Genomic DNA, 19,445 nt, shown 5'->3' on the forward strand with positions numbered 1-19,445 from the left:
AAATGTTAAGTCTTATTCCACAATTTCTTGCTACTTGTCCCACTTTACCCCCAATTCCTATTTAATTCTTGGCATTTATTGGCGGAGTACCACCCAGTAGCCATATGAGGGAGCTACTTTTTGTGGTGGAGATACAATTTTATATTCCCGACTGCTGCTGCGATCTCCCTATGAGAGATCTGATCCTTAATCGAACGGGAGACTGAATATGAAGGTAAGATCTGAGATGCCGCGGTGACATTAGGGGTTAATTGTTCATGATTGGAGTTGTCTCTAGTCACTGCTTCCAACAAAGACTCCCCATACAGTAATCTGAGGGGAACCTTGTAAAGAGTTCGGAGTGTATCTAGACCGTTTGGTAGGATATGTTTCAAAAGAACCCTGTACCACCTAATTATGGCCCCAGTACACAGTATTACCTATCCCCGACTCCGCTGCAGTCCTCGGTGGTGTCGGCCATCTTCAGTGATGCTGGGACGTCACATGACCTGGTCCCAGTCAAGTGACGTCAGGTACGTCACATAACTAGGTCAAAGTCTGTCTGGAGCACGGAGAGGTACCTCTCCCGGGCCTCCGATCATTATACTCGGGGGTCTGAAAAGACCCCCCCCCCCCCCCCAAGTATAATAATAGTGTTTGTGGTGCCCGTGGCGTCACTTACCGATCCCGGCACCTGCCAGGATCGGTAAGTAAATAGGGGCCGTTACCTGCCCTTCGCCATCCACTGTGCAGTCACGTCTGGGATACTAATACTCATTATACCCCCTGATAAGTTCTTTGAGGGGGGCAGTTTTCATAATGAGGTCACTCCTTTGGGGAATCCACTTATTTAGTACCTTAGAGGCTCTACAAACATGACATGACGTCGGGATACCAAACATCTAACTCTGCGCACCATGCAACAAAAGGCCTCAGCCTTAGAAAAGTAATTTTTACAAATACGGCCCCATTATGTCTATGCTGTTTAACCAGTAAGAATATTTATTATCTGTTATCCGTTATTTTAGCATACATATACATAATACTGCAGGGTGCATGAGTTTTGGGTTGAATGTTATGTTTCACTTATTTTTTAATAATAATGTCTATAGCTAACAGATGGTAACAGACGGTCGTCAATTATACTGCTCGTTATTACTGTCCGTTTTGTCTGCGCATGCTCAGAAAGCAGAACAGGTATAACTGACATGATGCCATACCTCCCAACTTTTGAACAACAGAAAGAGGGACAAAATGTGCGGCGTACTAAGCGCAATGCAGCAAATTTAGCCCTGCCCACTTTTATGTTGACTCCGCCCATTCACTTTCATTTTTCATGTGCCCCCCCACACAGTATAATCCTCCTACAGTCACTCATACATTATATGTCTCCACATTGTAATGTCCCCCTTCCAACTGCCCCACAGTATTAAGTCCCTCTCCTGGTGCCCCAGTTTAAACATGAAACTGGAGCAGCTGGAGGGGACATTAGCAATGGGGGTAGTTGGAGGGGGCAATAAATAAATGGCAGATGAAGTGGGACATTAAACGGTGGACAACTAGAAGCAGACATTAAACCGTAGGGGTAGCGGGAGGGTGACATTAAACTTGGTGCAACCAGAGGCAGACAGGTCTCCCTCCAGCTACTCCCACGGTTTAATGCCCTCTCCAGTTGTCCTCCAGTTTAAGTGCGCCCTTTATCTGCTCCATTTCATGTCCGCTCCTCCATCTCTGCCCCCGGTTTCATCTCCACCCTCCATTTCTCCCTCAGTTTCATATCCCCTTTCATCTGCCCCCAGTTTCATGTCCCTCTCCATCTCTGCCCCAGTATAATGTCAAACACACAGACAGACAGACACACAGACACACACACAGACACACACACACACTCTCTTCTCTCCATCCTGCATCTCAGATTCCCCCTCCCTTCTCAGTACCTTACACAGTTCTCTTCTCTCTTACTGCACGGGGCACTGACACGCCCTCCTAGTCACGTGACTGTGTGATGTCACACAAGGTCCTTGAACCATAGTCCAGCGTTCCTTCGATCACCGCAGCCTCTTATCTGTTATAAGAGCAGGCGGTGATCGGAGGAATGATTGATCAGTAAGTCATTAAAGGGACATAGCGGGACATGTAGGGAGCTGCGCAGGACAGGGGTAGAAAAGCGTGAGTGTCCCATGGAAATCGGGATGGTTGGACGGTATGATGATGCAATTTCCAAAACCGCAATGTTTTTGGAAATCACAGCATTTCCGTTTTGTGTAATTTTCTGCAATGTCTGGATGGGATTTGCACTGACTGTAAAACACCACAGTTTTTGCTGCAATATTTACACCACATGGGGCTGCGGCCTAAAACAGCTTTTCTTTTAGCTAATATAAGATAGCGGTGCCATAGGCTTGTTTCTAATGGTACACCGCCATCCGCTGGATGCAAACTGGTCTAACAAAAAAAGTAGAAAAAAAATTTGCAAACCAGTGCTTACACACCTGTAGAATAGCATGGCATGACATGTTTTTCTATAATATACAGTATATCTTCAGTTATGTTTTCTATGTTTTCTCTGTCTTTCATGATAATATATATATATAATAATGAATATTATTATTATTATATGAAGACAATTATGTGTTAACCCTGATGCACGCCGGTAACCCAGTATGGAAGCTATTTACAATTTCCAGAACTCCGCACAGCTGTCCTGGGGAAATAAATTTGCCATAGGGAATTAATCAAACAGTAGATTAAAGGCAGTATTGTATTTATGAAGGGGTTAATCCTGCTACAGAAGACAGGAAGAGAACTATTTGTTATAGTTTCCAAACCAGTTGTGTGGTGTAAAAAAAAGAAACAAACCTTGGCTTTGCAACTTCTTAAATGCAACTACATGCTACTTCCAAAAATGGGGCATTGTTAGGGCACAACTGCAGTTATCAAGAGTACGCTGAGTGAGGAGCACAGCGCCTGGTATGTAAACAATGCTACAACAGTATAATCTGCTCTACAGTGACCACCACAAAGTATTATATGCTCCACAGTGGTCACCACACAGTATAATATGCTCCACAGTGCTACACACACAGTATTATATGTCCCACAGTGGCACCTACACAGTATTATATACTCCACAGAGGTCTCCACACAGTATTATATGCTCCACAGTGGCCCACACAGTATTATATGCTCCACAGTGGCTCCTACACAGTATTATATGCTCCATTGTGGCCCACACACAGTATTATATGCTCACAGTGCCCTTCCCCCTCCTTAGCGCGGGTGCTATTATTATACTGTGGGGTCACCTCAGAATACAGAGTATAATAAGTAGAGGCTCAGGAGAAGCAATTAAAAATAACAAACACTTAAACTCACCTAGCCACACCTCTCCCGGGCATCCTCGCTCCGTCCAGCTGTCTTCAGCATTTTCCTTGGTACTCTTCTGCCTAGTAACAGAGGTAAACACACCACAGACATCACTGCTGGGGCCTGTCATTGGGCCTCAGTGGTCATGTGGGACGTCCAATGTTACCGCTGAGGCCCAATCACAAGCCAGAAGAAGCCCAGAGAGGAAGATGAGCCCAGGAGAGGTGAGTATAAGCGCTTTTTTTTACTTTTTAGTCACCTTCCCTGGGCTGGCATCTATTGGAAAGGGGCCCGGTGACAGAAACTGGCATAAATGGTATCACAAACCCATGTGGCAGAGGCGTAACACAAATCTGCTGGGCCCCAGTGCAAAATCTGTAATGAGCCCCCAGCTACCTTGTCCCATTTTGGTATATTGCATGTGTCAGGGGGACCTTTGGGACCTCCTCAGGGTTCGGGGCCCGGTAGTGACCACCTCCTCTGCAGCCTCTATAGCGTTGCTATGTATGTTGCCTAGAACTGAATTTCTGATGCACGGAGGGCCAGTTATGTGCCTAGTTTATTTGGAGATATGTTCCCCTTCATTCACTCAAGGGATAAAAACTGGTGTATGAAGTGTTTTATTCCATTTTCCCTTATAAAACCTTTTATATTTTATTTTATGTGAAAATTTGGTAATATTTTGTGTTCTCCAGTCTACACAGATTTAACCAAATCCTAAACTGTAAGAAATTATATTGTAGTCATAGTCAATGTGAAGTGTTAAACAAGTCTGCAGAATAATAATAATCCATTTTATGTATATAGCGCCAACATATTCCGCAGCGCTGTACAATTTGTAGGGTTCAAATACAGACAGAAAGATACATTACAAAGAAAGTCATTTCACACAATGGGACTGAGGGCCCTGCTCGCAAGAGCTTACACTCTATGAGGTAGAGGGGGTGACACAAGAGGTAGCAGGGGCGGCATTATGGAGAGCCTTGTGGATGAGGGTGATAACTTTATATTGTATTCTATAATGAATAGGCAGCCAGTGTAGTGACTGGCACAGACCGGAGGCATCGCTGTAGCGTCTAGCCTGATAGATGAGCCTGGCCGCTGCATTCAGAATAGATTGTAGAGGGGAGAGTTTAGTGAGGGGAAGACGGATTAGTAAGGAGTTACAGTAGTCAAGGCGAGAATGAATCAGAGAGACAATAAGTGTCTTTAGTGTATCTTTGGTAAGGAAAGGGTGTATTCTGGAGATGTTTTTGGGGTGGAGGTGACATGAGCGTGCAAGTGATTCAATATGAGGGGTGAAGGAAAGGTCTGCGTCAAACATGACGCCGAGGCAGCGGGCCTGCTGGCTAGGAGTTATAGTAAGGCCTAAGACTGCAATGGATATATCAAGGATAGATAATACAATATAATAATAAATCAACAATAATACAAAATAAACTAATAACACCTGTGAGAAAGTGAAGGGTGTGGTTTGGGAAGACAGGTATGTTTCAGCCAGGCAACTAAAGAGTATTTGGTAAAGACTCACATCAGGGAGGTCAGCTGACTAATCAAGGCCTGATATTAGGTTGTGTGGCACCACACTGACAGCTGACCTGTCCAAACAAAACCTACAAACCAGGTACTGTGCCACCAGTTGTTACCAGAATGAGAGTCTGGCAGCCAGGCTCCTGTATAGTCAGGAAACAATTTATGTTTAGTTAGTTCTCAGCTGAGAAGGCTTTCATTTTGTTTGCGCTGTACAATTTGTAGGGTTCAAATACAGATAAAAAGCTACATTACAAAGAAAGTCATTTCACACAATGGGACTGAGGGCCCTGCTCGCAAGAGCTTACAATCTATGAGGTAGAGGGGGTGACACAAGAGGTAGAGGGGTAGCATCGGCGATAGCATTGCTTACACAGTGGTCTTGCATAACAATCAGTATCACAATTCTCCAAAAAACCAAGGGCAAACCAGTGGAATACCAGAATTAGACCCAAATTGTGATATACAATAATACAGTAAGACACTGCGATCTTAATCACAATAAAAGCCAATTGTCTTACCGTGATTCAGTAGACAGGTCTCTTGATATCCACTAGCCCAAAAGTGGTAAAACGAGTCAAAAAACAGGGAGGCAGGGGAGCATTTGTGTACTGTAACCAGTGTTGGAGGAGGTGAATATATTCTCCCTAAGGTAAAGCAATAAGGGGGGGAACTGATAAATCCTTAAAGGACCTAATTCGGGGTCACCGCCCTAACAGTGTGTGCCCTGACCAGAACCTTACCCTACACCATACCTCCCAAATTTTGAAAGCCAGAAAGAGGGACAAAATGTGCGACACAATGTGCGCGCCGTGGCAAATTTAGCGCCACCCACTTTTACATTGACTCCGCCCATTTTCATTCATTTTTCATGTGCCCCCACACAGTATAATCCTCCTACAGTCACCCGTACATTATATGTCCCCACATTATAATGTCCCCTTCCAACTGCCCCACAGTAGTCCCTTTCCTAGTGCCCCAGTTTAAACTGGCAGAAACTAAAGGGGACATGAAACTGGAGCAGCTGGAGGGGGACATTAAACAGTGGGGGTAGTTGGAGGGGGGCAATAAATTAAATAAATCCACCCAGTTATAAAGTTTGACCGTAAAAACGAATATGCAAATGATACTTACCGTGCACGGTGGGCGGTGCGTGCACTAGTCCACATCATCCTTCATTGACGCCCTCTTCTCCTTTCTTCTTTGTAACCCGTCCTCCTTCCCCTGCGATCTTCCGCCTCCATCTTCTTTCATTCCGACGGGTTTTAGTGAAATCCCACACATGTGCAGTAGCACTCCCGCCGAAGCGCTACTGCGCATGCGCAGGCGCCATCTTTGTGTACCGAACTGCGCGATTGTACTACGCGGTCACGTACTTCTCAGGGGAACTGAGCATAGGGTTTATGTTTATCTATATGGAGATTATATGGATATACATTTTTTAATATATCGTAAAAAGGACAAGAGAACAGAGACTATGCAGTAATACAGGATTTATTATACCATAAGGATAGAGTAAAGGAATCACAGGGTAAAGGTATTAGATGGCGTGTATATACTGTATACATAAAGAGTGACACTTGTCTTGGGGATTCTGTTCTCCAATAAGATGGAGAGAACAATACAGATGATTTTACAAGGATGTTTGCCCCTAGGTCAGCCGCAGCAATGGCTATACAAGAATATGGCGAATCCTACAGTAGCATAGATCTATCAGAAGGTTACAGGTGAAGAAGTGATATACACGGCCTTACATTACCACTAGTCATCACTTAGGATAGAATCGGTTCTTCGAGACAAGAATTGACCCTTTGGCTGTATAGTTCTCATCTACCCAGTTAAAGATATTTCCATTGTCATTACTATCATTAGAGAAGTAGGCCCTTAGAAGTGCGTCGGACAGAACGTAATCCCACATATTGACATCACATATTTCTCCTACAAAGGACTGGGAAACTTCAAATTTACCACCAAAATTATCCTGATCCTGCCCAAGGATGACGCTAATCTGTGGTGAGATGGGACATCTGGTCCTAGTAACTCTTCCCGGGTATCTCTTGCCATTGATCCATAGTTGGAGCAGTCCAGTCTCAGAGTCCCAAGTGACACAAGAGCTTTTCCAGTCAAAAACTTCAGGATCCACTTTGAAGTAAATATCTTCATTATTTATGGAGATAGAAATATTATTTGGGGGCATCGGGTAAATGAGGAAAGCGTTGTCCTTGTCTGGTGTTGCTATGGACAGAAGGCCATGCTCTCGGGTAAGGTCGGAGTAGGAGCGCAGACAAACAGTGATCTGCTTTAGGACTTTAGGTGTAGGACTCAGAATGGCATAGTTCGCGACTGTTTGCTCGGGAAAAAGCATGATGGTTTTCTCACTGGCTAAAGAAGAAAAATAATGTGATATTATTAATAATAACCAACATTAACATCATCTTCGGTAACAGACTACTACTATATCAGTCATAGTCACAGTACTACTATATCCGTGCTAGTCACAGTACTACTATATCAGTCATGGTGGTGGTGTGGACCGTCACCTGTCCAAGTGGATCTTAGACTACCTGACAAACCGCACTCAGTATGTGAGAGCCCAGGACTGTGTGTCTGACACTGTGATCTGTAGTACGGGGGCACCACAAGGTTCAGTTCTTGCCCCATTTCTCTTTACACTGTACACTGCTGACTTTAGGCACAACTCATCCAGCTGTTACTTACAGAAGTCCTCCGATGACTCTGCTATAGTAGGCCTTATCACTGATGGCGATGATAGGGAATACAGAGACTTAAACCGGGACTTTGTTGAATGGTGCCAGCAGAACCAGCTCAGGATTAATGCTGGGAAGACCAAGGAGATGGTGGTGGACTTTGGAAAACGGAGGAGTGCTCCGACCCCGGTGGAGATCCAAGGAACTTGTATTGAGATAGTCAGGACCTATAAGTACCTGGGTGTTCTCCTCAACAATAAACTAGACTGGGCTGATCACCTGGAGGCGCTGCACAGAAAGGGCCACAGCAGACTCTACCTGCTCAGGAGGCTGAGGGCCTTCAGAGTCCAGGGGCCACTTCTTAGGGCCTTTTTCAACTCTGTGGTTGCTTCAGCCACCTTTTTCGGTGTGGCCTGCTGGGGGAGCAGTATATCAACCAGGGACAGAAATAGACTTGGCAGGCTGATCAGGGGGGCCAGCTCTGTCCTGGGGAGCCCCTTGGACCCAGTACAGGTGGTGGGTGACAGAAGGATACTGTCTGTGGTTACCTCCATGCGGGAGAACAAATCCCACCCCATGTATGAGACCTTGATGGGACTTGGCAGCACTGTAAGTGACCGTCTGCTTCACCGCAAGTGTGAGAAGGAGCTATCGCAAGTCCTTCCTTCCAACAGCGACCAGGCTGTATAATCTACATCAGACCAAGCGAAGATCACTCCGCACAGAGAACTAAAGATTATGACTATGAAGTCTTCCTTCTTTCTTCTTCTGTTCCTTAGCTGCTATGGACTCCTAGTATATCTTCTCTTCTCAGCATATGTGTGTCTACGTCTGTATTATATTACTGTGTATTATCCTGTATCTGTATTACTATGCTGCTCTAACATGCTGAAATTTTCCCACTGTGGGAATATTAAAGGATTATCTTATCTTATAGTCACAGTACTACTATATCAGTCATAGTCACATACACTCACCGGCCACTTTATTAGGTACACCATGCTAGTAACGGGTTGGACCCCCTTTTGCCTTCAGAACTGCCTCAATTCTTCGTGGCATAGATACAACAAGGTGCTGGAAGCATTCCTCAGAGATTTTGGTCCATATTGACATGATGGCATCACACAGTTGCCGCAGATTTGTCGGCTGCACATCCATGATACGAATCTCCCGTTCCACCACATCCCAAAGATGCTCCTCTATTGGATTGAGATCTGGTGACTGTGGAGGCCATTGGAGTACAGTGAACTCATTGTCATGTTCAAGAAACCAGTCTGAGATGATTCCAGCTTTATGACACGGCATTGCATTATCCTGCTGAAAGTAGCCATCAGATGTTGGGTACATTGTGGTCATAAAGGGATGGACATGGTCAGCAACAATACTCAGGTAGGCTTTGGCATTGCAACGATGCTCAATTGGTACCAAGGGGCCCAAAGAGTGCCAAGAAAATATTCCCCACACCATGACACCACCACCACCAGCCTGAACCGTTACCGATACAAGGCAGGATGGATCCATGCTTTCATGTTGTTGACGCCAAATTCTGACCCTACCATCCGAATGTTGCAGCAGAAATCGAGACTCATCAGACCAGGCAACGTTTTTCCAATCTTCAATTGTCCAATTTCGATGAGCTTGTGCAAATTGTAGCCTCAGTTTCCTGTTCTTAGCTGAAAGGAGTGGCACCCGGTGTGGTCTTCTGCTGCTGTAGCCCATCTGCCTCAAAGTTCGATGTACTGTGCGGCGTTCAGAGATGCTCTTCTGGCTACCTTGGTTGTAACGGGTGGCTATTTGAGTCACTGTTGCCTTTCTATCAGCTCGAACCAGTCTGGCCATTCTCCTCTGACCTCTGGCATCAACAACGCATTTCCGCCCACAGAACTGCCGCTCACTGGATGTTTTTTCTTTTTCGGACCATTCTCTGTAAACCCTAGAGATGGTTGTGCGTGAAAATCCCAGTAGATCAGCAGTTTCTGAAATACTCAGACCAGCCCTTCTGGCACCAACAACCATGCCACGTTCAAAGGCACTCAAATCACCTTTCTTCCCCATACTGATGCTCGGTTTGAACTGCAGGAGATTGTCTTGACCATGTCTACATGCCTAAATGCACTGAGTTGCCGCCATGTGATTGGCTGATTAGAAATTAAGTGTTAACGAGCAGTTGGACAGGTGTACCTAATAAAGTGGCCGGTGAGTGTACAATATTTATAGTGGGGAAGTTAGCTTGGTAGAAACAGTGGTGCGGACCCAAACAGTCAGACAGGGACACAAAATGTGCAGCAAGCTGGTTTATATAGAAAAACAGAAAAATAAATAAGCCTTGACTGTGGCTGGAAGGGGTTAATATACCTTTGACGTTCTCAGAGCACATTTTGTATCACAATTATGTGAGTCCTCCTTGCAACAAAGTGACCTCAGTTTGATAGGTCCTTACAATAGGAGACTTATTGTATGATACTTTTCTTGAGTCTAGGCCAGGGATACTCAACTGGTGGACAGTGGTCTAAAGCCGGACTGTGGCCTCTCCTAACCCCCTGCCTTCAAGTTCTTTTATTATGAGCACGGATGAGGGTGTCACTTTCCCCAAGACCTATGCACAAGTGGCAACAGGGATCAGTAATCCCTGTGATGCCTCTACACATGGGAACTTTGGCACAGGCTGCAAAGATGATTACTAGAGATGAGCGAACAGTGTTCTATCGAACTCATGTTCGATCGGATATTAGGCTGTTCGGCATGTTCGAATCGAATCGAACACCGCGTGGTAAAGTGCGCCATTACTCGATTCCCCTCCCACCTTCCCTGGCGCCTTTTTTGCTCCAATAACAGCGCAGGGTAGGTGGGACAGGAACTACGACACCGGTGACGTTGAGAAAAGTAGGCAAAACCCATTGGCTGCCGAAAACATGTGACCTCTAATTTAAAAGAACAGCGCCGCCCAGGTTCGCGTCATTCTGAGCTTGCAATTCACCGAGGACGGAGGTTTCCGTCCAGCTAGCTAGGGCTTAGATTCTGGGTAGGCAGGGACAGGCTAGGATAGGAAGGAGAAGACAACCAACAGCTCTTGTAAGAGCTAAATTCCAGGGAGAAGCTTGTCAGTGTAACGTGGCACTGACGGGCTCAATCGCCGCAACCCAGCTTTCCCAGGATCCTGAATGGAATACACTGTCAGTGTATTCCCGTATACCCGATATATACCCCCGATACCCGTTCCAACGGTGTGCCCCCCCACCTTCACCCCAGAAATACCCTGCAAGTCCCCTAGCAATAGAATTGGGGCTATATACACCCACAATTTTTACTACTGGTATACAGTGCCATTGTCTGACTGGGAATTCAAAGAATATATTGGGGTTACGTGCACCCACAATTTTTACTACTGGTATACAGTGCCAGTTTCTGACTGGGAATTCAAAGAATATATTGGGGTTACAAATACCCTCATTTCTTGCTACTGCCATATAGTGCCATTGTCTGACTGGGAATTCAAAGAATATATTGGGGTTATAAATACCCTCATTTCTTGCTACTGGTATATAGTGCCAGTTTCTGACTGGTAATTCAAAGAATATATTGGGGTTACGTGCACCCACAATTTTTACTACTGGTATACAGTGCCATTGTCTGACTGGGAATTCAAAGAATATATTGGGGTTATAAATACCCTCATTTCTTGCTACTGGTATATAGTGCCATTGTCTGACTGGGAATTCAAAGAATATATTGGGGTTACGTGCACCCACAATTTTTGCTACTGGTATATAGTGCCAATTTCTAACTGGGAATTCAAAATGCGCAAGGCTCCCGGAAAGGGACGTGGACGAGGCCGTGGGCGAGGTCGGGGGAATGGTTCTGGGGAGCAAGGTAGCAGTGAAGCCACAGGGCGTCCCGTGCCTACTCCTGTGGGGCAGCAAGCATTGCGCCACTCCACAGTGCCAGGGTTGCTTGCCACATTAACTAAACTGCAGGGTACAAACCTTAGTAGGCCCGAGAACCAGGAACAGGTCTTGCAATGGCTGTCAGAGAACGCTTACAGCACATTGTCCAGCAGCCAGTCAGACTCTGCCTCCTCTCCTCCTATTACCCAACAGTCTTGTCCTCCTTCCTCCCAAAATTCCCAAGCTTCACAGAACAATAACCCCAACTGTCCCTGCTCCCCAGAGCTGTTCTCCGCTCCTTTCATTGTCCCTCAACCTGCCTCTCCACGTCACGATTCCACGAACCTAACAGAGGAGCATCTGTGTCCAGATGCTCAAACACTAGAGTCTCCTCCATCTCTGTTCGATTTGGTGGTGGATGACCAGCAACCCACCCTCATCGACGATGATGTGACGCAGTTGCCGTCAGGGCATCCAGTTGACCGGCGCATTGTGCGGGAGGAGGAGATGAGACAGGAGTTGGAAGAGGAAGTGGTGGATGATGAGGACACTGACCCGACCTGGACAGGGGGGATGTCAAGCGGGGAAAGTAGTGTGGATGTTGAGGCAAGTGCAGCACCAAAAAGGGTAGCTAGAGGCAGAGGCAGAGGTCAGCAGCTTAGGCGAAGCCAGGCCACACCCGGAATCTCCCAAGATGTTCCAGTTCGTACCCAGCCCCGAAAAACTCCCACCTCGAGGGCACGTTTCTCGAAGGTGTGGAGTTTTTTCAAGGAATGCGCCGCGGACAGATATAGTGTTGTCTGCACAATTTGCCTCTCGAAATTGATTAGGGGCTCTGAGAAGAGCAACCTGTCCACCACTTCAATGCGCCGTCATTTGGAATCCAAGCACTGGAATCAGTGGCAGGCAGCAACGGCAGGACAAAGGCCGCCTGCCGTTCACGCCACTGCCACTGCCTCTGCCACTGCCTCTGCCTCTGCCACTGCCACTGCTGACTGTGCTGGCGATGCACTCCAGAGGACGAGCCAGGACACCACTTCATCTGCCTCCGCCACTTTGTTGACTTCTCCCTCATCCTCCCCTGTTCCTGTCTTATCTCCTTCTCCTGCACCATCAAAGGCACCATCAGGCGCTTCTTTACAACAACCCACCATCTCTCAGACATTGGAGCGGCGGCAGAAATACACTGCTAACCACCCACACGCGCAAGCCTTGAACGCCAACATCGCTAAACTGCTGGCCCAGGAGATGTTGGCGTTCCGGCTTGTTGAAACTCCCGCCTTCCTGGACCTGATGGCAACTGCGGCACCTCGCTATGCCGTCCCTAGCCGTCACTACTTCTCCCGGTGTGCCGTCCCCGCCTTGCACCAGCACGTGTCACTCAACATCAGGCGGGCCCTTAGTTCCGCGCTTTGCACAAAGGTCCACTTGACCACCGACGCGTGGACAAGTGCATGCGGACAGGGACGCTACATTTCACTGACGGCACACTGGGTGAATGTAGTTGAGGCTGGGACTGCTTCCCAAACTGGCCCGGTGTACCTCGTCTCCCCGCCTAACATTCCTGGCAGGGACACGAGAAGAACACCCCCCTCCTCCTCCTCCTCTACCGCCTCCTCCTCCGCCACCGCCTCCTCCTCCGCCACCGCCTCCTCCTCCGCTGTTAGATTGACCCCAGCTACGAGTTGGAAACGTTGCAGCACTGGCGTTGGTAGACGTCAGCAGGCTGTGCTGAAGCTGATCAGCTTGGGGGACAGACAGCACACTGCCTCCGAGGTGAGGGATGCCCTCCTCGATGAGACGGCAATATGGTTTGAGCCGCTGCACCTGGGCCCAGGCATGGTCGTTTGTGATAACGGCCGGAACCTGGTAGCAGCTCTGGAGCTTGCCGGACTCCAACATGTTCCATGCCTGGCCCACGTCTTCAACCTAGTGGTGCAACGTTTCCTAAAGAGCTACCCCAATGTTCCAGAGCTACTGGTGAAAGTGCGGCGCATGTGCGCCCACTTTCGCAAGTCGACAGTAGCCGCTGCTAGCTTAAAATCTCTCCAGCAACGCCTGCATGTGCCACAACACCGGCTTTTGTGCGACGTCCCCACACGCTGGAACTCAACGTTTCAGATGTTGAATAGAGTGGTTGAGCAGCAGAGACCTTTGATGGAATACCAGCTACAAAACCCTAGAGTGCCACAAAGTCAGCTGCCTCAGTTTCTCATCCATGAGTGGCCATGGATGAGAGACCTTTGTGACATCCTACGGGTCTTTGAGGAGTCCACAAGGAGGGTGAGCTCTGAGGATGCGATGGTGAGCCTTACAATCCCGCTCTTGTGTGTTCTGAGAGAATCCCTGATTGACATCAGGGATAACTCAGATCACACAGAGGAGTTAGGGATAGCATCCGATCCGTCACAGCTGGAGAGTAGGTCCACACATCTGTCCGCTTCACTGCGTTTAATGGAGGAGGAGGAGGAGGAGGAGGAGGAGGAAGAAGAGTTGTCCGATGATGTGATGGTGATACAGGAGGCTTCCGGGCAACTTCGAATCGTCCCATTGTTGCAGCGCGGATGGGTAGACATGGAGGATGAGGAGGAAATGGAGATTGAACTTTCCGGTGGGGCCAGAGGAGTCATGCCAACTAACACTGTGGCAGACATGGCTGAGTTCATGTTGGGGTGCTTTACAACCGACAAGCGTATTGTCAAAATCATGGAGGACAACCAGTACTGGATCTTTGCTATCCTTGACCCCCGGTATAAAAACAACATCTCGTCTTTTATTCCGGTAGAGGGGAGGGCCAATCGCATCAATGCTTGCCACAGGCAATTGGTGCAGAATATGATGGAGATGTTTCCAGCATGTGACGTTGGCGGCAGGGAGGACAGTTCCTCCAGTAGGCGACCAAGTTCTCACCGGTCCACACAAACGAGGGGCACACTGTCTAAGGTCTGGGACACCTTGATGGCACCCCCTCGCCAAAGTGCCGCCACAGAGGGTCCTAGTGTCACCAGGCGTGAGAAGTATAGGCGCATGTTGCGGGAATACCTTTCCGACCACAGCCCTGTCCTCTCCGACCCCTCTGCGCCCTACACGTATTGGGTGTCGAAGTTGGACCTGTGGCTTGAACTTGCCCTATATGCCTTGGAGGTGCTGTCCTGTCCTGCCGCCAGCGTCCTATCTGAGAGGGTGTTCAGTGCAGCCGGTGGCATCATCACTGACAAGCGCACCCGTCTGTCAGCTGAGAGTGCCGACCGGCTCACTTTGATAAAAATGAACCACCACTGGATAGAGCCTTCATTTTTGTGCCCACCTGTGTAAAGCACCCCAACATGAAACTCCATGTCTGTACTCAACCTCTCCAATTCCTCCGCATCCTCATACTCATCCACCATAAGCGTTGCACAATTCTGCTAATACTAGGCTCCCTCCAACATGATTTCCCCCAACTCTGCTGGTTAGAGGCTCCCTCCACCCTGATTTCCACCAACTCTGCTGGTTAGAGGCTCCCTCCACCCTGCTTTCCCACAACTCTGCTGGTTAGAGGCTCCCTCCACCATGAATTTGCCCAAACTGGGGTTTTTAGAGGCTCCCTCCACCATGAATTTGTCCAAACTGGGCTGGTTAGAGGCTCCCTCCACCATGAATTTGCCAAAACTGGGCTGTTTAGAGGCTCCCTCCACCATGAATTGGTCCAAACGGGGGTTTTTAGAGGCTCCCTCCACCATGAATTTGCCCAACCTGGGCTGGTTAGAGGCTCCCTCCACCATGAATTTGCCCAAACTGGGCTGTTTAGAGGCTCCCTCCACCATGAATTGGTCCAAACTGGGCTGTTTAGAGGCTCCCTCCACCATGAATTGGTCCAAACTGGGTTTTTTAGAGGCTCCCTCCACCATGAATTGGTCCAAACTGGGGTTTTTAGAGGCTCCCTCCACCATGAATTGGTCCAAACTGGGGTTTTTAGAGGCTCCCTCCACCATGAATTTGCCCAAACTCTGCTGGTTAGAGGCTCAATCCACCCTGATTTTCAAAACAATTGTTGGTGCCAACCTCAACTTACTACAAGGGCCAAACTCACTGCTGGTGACAAGCTCTCCTCACTGCAAGTGCCAAATACACATGTTTCAAGGTGTTTTCCTACTGTCAGAGAGGTGGTATTGAGTGTGTAAAGTGTGTAGTTGTTAGGCTGTGATGTTGGGGTAATAGAGGGTCTTTGGTGTGTTAGATGCCCCCCAGACATGCTTCCCCTGCTGTCCCAGTGTCATTCCAGAGGTGTTGGCATCATTTCCTGTGGTGTCATAGTGGACTTGGTGACCCTCCAGACACGGATTTGGGTTTCCCCCTTAATGAGTATATGTTCCCCATAGACTATAATGGGGTTCGAAACCCGTTCGAACACACGAACATTGAGCGGCTGTTCGAATCGAATTTCGAACCTCGAACATTTTAGTGTTCGCTCATCTCTAATGATTACCAAACCCTGCTGCTGCTTAGTGTGAAGTATCAAGGCTTGGGGACAGTGGGTGGGAGATGGGGAATTATAATGTATGGGGTACTAAAGAAGAAAGTTAGCCGAAAGATTGAGCATTAGACAAAAATAAACTAAGAGTTCCAGGAGTTTGGGAATGAAGGAGATCTAAGAGACGTAGTACTAGTACGGCAGATGCCGGGTGCTTAAATATGGCGGCCGCTCGGGAGCTGGATGGCCGCCATAGCCACCTGGTGTCTGCTGTTTTATACAGAAGACACCATACGCTAATGCTAGTGGTCTTTGTCCACACCAATTGTGGGCATTAAGCCTTCTGGTGCCTTGGTCAAAACTGATTGAGACGCCATTTTCCTGGCATTGCGTGGGCGCTGCCATTTTGCAGTTATTGTGGTCACCCAGAGCAAGCTCCGGGGCTGATGTCACATTGGCATGACAGTCGGCAGCCTTGTGAAGGCTCCCTTGTCTGTCTGCAATGATTTTCTTTTGCAGGCTACTCTATGTAGAAATGATGATTTTTCTTTGCAATGCATTAGTAATCAGACCCCCTGGGGTTCAAGTAAAAAAAATAAAAAATTAAAAAATTAAAAAAAGTATTAAAAATTTAAATAACCCACCTTTCCCTAGAACACATATAAATGTATTTAAATACAGTTTGGGATTTTGTTAAGTGGTTAAAAAGTAAATAAATCCATATAAATTTTGTATCCTAGATATTGTACCAAAACACAGAATACAGGGGACATGTCATTTTGGCTGCACAGTGAATACCATAAAAACGAATCCCGTAAGAAAGTCGCGCAAATGTGCTTTTTCTTCAAATCCACCCCATTCTGAATTTTTTTCCAGCTTCCCAGTACACTGTACACGATAATTAATGGCGGCATCATGAAGAAAAATTTGTCCCGCAAACATGAAGACCTCATATGGCTCTGAGAGCGGAAAAATTGAAAAAAGTTATGGGGTTTGGAAGGAAAATCGAAAAATGCCCACGACGGGAAGGGGTTAAACAACGTTTTATGTGACCCTGCGTTATATCCCGTTGTACTTGTCTTTCCATGAAAAATTCAATAAAAACAATTTATAAGAAAATGTTTTTAGCCCAAAATACATACAAATGAATAGCGATAAAAAATATGGATGCCCAGTTGTCCATAGATGTTAATCTTATTACTAGAGATGAGCGAGTAGTGTTCGATCGAATACTACGGTATTCGAAATACTTGTACTCGATCGAACACTACTAGCTGTTTGAAGTTTAAGGTTCGATGCAGAACCAGCGTTGATTGGCAGAATGCTATACATTCTGCCAATCAACGCTGGCTCTTCTCTTACCTTTCTGAAGTCTTCTCCACGCTGCGTCCCTGCCTCTTCTTCCGGGTGGAATTCACTCTGCCTAGGCATCCGGCCTAGGCAGAGCCGACTGCGCATGCACGGGCATGCCCTCGCATGCGCAGTCGGCTGTGCCTAGGCCCCAATGCCTAGGCAGAGTGAATTCCAGCCGGAAGACGCCACGGGGAAGCTGCGCCGGGAGAAGACGTCAAGGAGAATCCAGCCCGACCGTCACTCGTGGACTTGGTAAGTATAATTGTATCGAATGTTGCCTACCCCTGAAACGAGCATTTTCCCCCCATAGACTATAATGGGGTTCGAAATCCGTTCGAACTGCTGAACAGTGTGCGGCTGTTTGAATCGGATTTCGAACCTCGGACATTTTAGTTCGCTCATCTCTACTTATTAGCTATAGACTGATATTTCCTTTGGTCATTTCCAAATTTTCCTTGTGACTTTCAGAGATACAATCTATAGGTTACAGAGTCCGTATACATACTGTATAGATCAGTGATATCAGTAACGTACCTCCTGCCACATGACATCCAGCCAGAAGGCAAAAGAAAATGGTGAGACCTTCCATCTACAAAATCAAACCAAAGCAAATCAATCTCAATAACGTATCGATATCCTATATACAGATATAGATCGTTTTATCAGAAAATCAGGACAACTTACCTCTTCTTTAGTCAAGCAATGATCTGTCGTAACTGTCTGCGAACCAAATGTAGAGAATGTATTACAAGATATTACCATCGTAAATATTTCATAGAATTCTAAAACTATAAAGATTCTACAAAAACATCACAAGAGTAAAAACAGAGAGTAATATGGTGAGACCCTATAGAGACAGGAGTGATACTGTACCGTGTCCTCGCTCTCTGTATGCGGTAACTACATAGACGCCTCCTTATATATATACGTATTGTAACCAGGACCCTACTCCAGTTTTCTGCTGCCTAGACATTCTGTCTGCTCACACAATATTGCTCAATGTCACCCAGGTCATTTCACCATCCAAGTTTTAAGAACCTTCTCATCCATCTCTATCCAAGACAAAGATTCTCATTTCCTCTATTTGGTCCTACATGGCTCAAATACAGGTCAAAGAAATGAAGGAGCAATTTGGAGGATTCTCTTCATGACAATATTTTTGAATCTGAATATTAGTTTTGAGCGAGTAATATTCGATCGAATACCTCGCCGGCATAGGAATGCGTGTAATCGGCAAAACACCAAGGGGTTAAACGCATCGAATATTCAAATCGTTTAACCCCTTGGTGTTCGGCCGATTACACGCATTCCTATGCCAGCGAGGTATTCGATCGGATACCACTCACTCAACACTAGTTTGTACCTTGCGGTGCTTAAACATAAGGAACGCTCCCAATACACCTTTTTAGAAAGTACACCTCTCAAAGGGTATTTGTAAGCTCACCCATGTTTCATTATTAGACTTGGATCATGAATTTTTTATATTTTCCAATACTGTGTGGATTTAGTTGATCATTTGTGTGAGGTGTAATAGGAGAAAAATACCCCACAATTTGTTATATAATTTCATTTGCGTATGTAAAACGTAGGCTGAGAAGTAATGGATGATGTTGGCATCATCTTGCATTTGCAAAGCCTCAGAGATACTGATATAAAATAAAGCACTGAAAGGTACGCCACTTTCTGCCGCCTGGGGCAAAAAGGAAAAAGTTATCCCTTTCTGCTGAAACCCCTTCCCCACCCAAAAAATATAAACCTCTAAGGTTGTCTTCTCCATGCCGCCATTCGGTATAAATCCCGGTTTTTGTCGGTATGTAAATGAGTTCTCTTGCAGCACTTGGGGTGGGCCCCAGTGCTCAAACAGCACCGGGAGTGTCCCCAATGCTGCGAGAGAACTTTCCAGTGCCGCCTCCATCTTCTTCAGGAATGGCCTGAACGGGTTTTCTTCCAGCGGTGGTGGTCAAATTTCTACACCTTGGGCAGAGCCGACTGCGCATGCCCACAGGCCACAAGAAAAATGGCCGCAGCTTCGGACCTGTATGGTAATATCCCAGACCACGTGACATCTGGGACATTACCATATAGGCCCGAAGCCTGCTAGGATTTCCATCGGATCCCGGAGAGTGTGGGAGTGTGTCCTATTTCTCCAGCTCTTAAGATCCTCAAAATTTG

At 46.9% G+C, this 19,445-nt stretch overlaps 1 protein-coding gene across 1 annotated transcript; it reads right to left on the reverse strand.

The window, feature by feature from the left end:
* Nucleotides 1-6,416: 6,416 nt before the first annotated feature.
* Nucleotides 6,417-17,989, reverse strand: LOC142212988 (jeltraxin-like). Its single transcript, XM_075281127.1, has 3 exons — nt 17,958-17,989; nt 17,808-17,862; nt 6,417-7,257 (listed from the first exon to the last, which is right to left on the reverse strand). Exons 2-3 carry the CDS (start codon nt 17,860-17,862, stop codon nt 6,644-6,646), a joined length of 669 nt encoding a protein of 222 aa, XP_075137228.1. The 5' UTR covers nt 17,958-17,989; the 3' UTR covers nt 6,417-6,643.
* Nucleotides 17,990-19,445: the final 1,456 nt, after the last annotated feature.

This window comes from Leptodactylus fuscus, chromosome 7, assembly GCF_031893055.1.
Source record: "Leptodactylus fuscus isolate aLepFus1 chromosome 7, aLepFus1.hap2, whole genome shotgun sequence".
Taxonomy (NCBI): domain Eukaryota; kingdom Metazoa; phylum Chordata; class Amphibia; order Anura; family Leptodactylidae; genus Leptodactylus; species Leptodactylus fuscus.

Bases quoted from the DNA above. Each gene is read 5' to 3' on its own strand.
- LOC142212988 (XM_075281127.1), bottom strand. From the start codon at position 17,862: ATGGAAGGTCTCACCATTTTCTTTTGCCTTCTGGCTGGATGTCATGTG. The intron at 7,258-17,807 runs GTACGTTACTGA...TTTCTTCTTTAG, and splicing joins TGGATGTCATGTGGCAGGAG to CCAGTGAGAAAACCATCATG.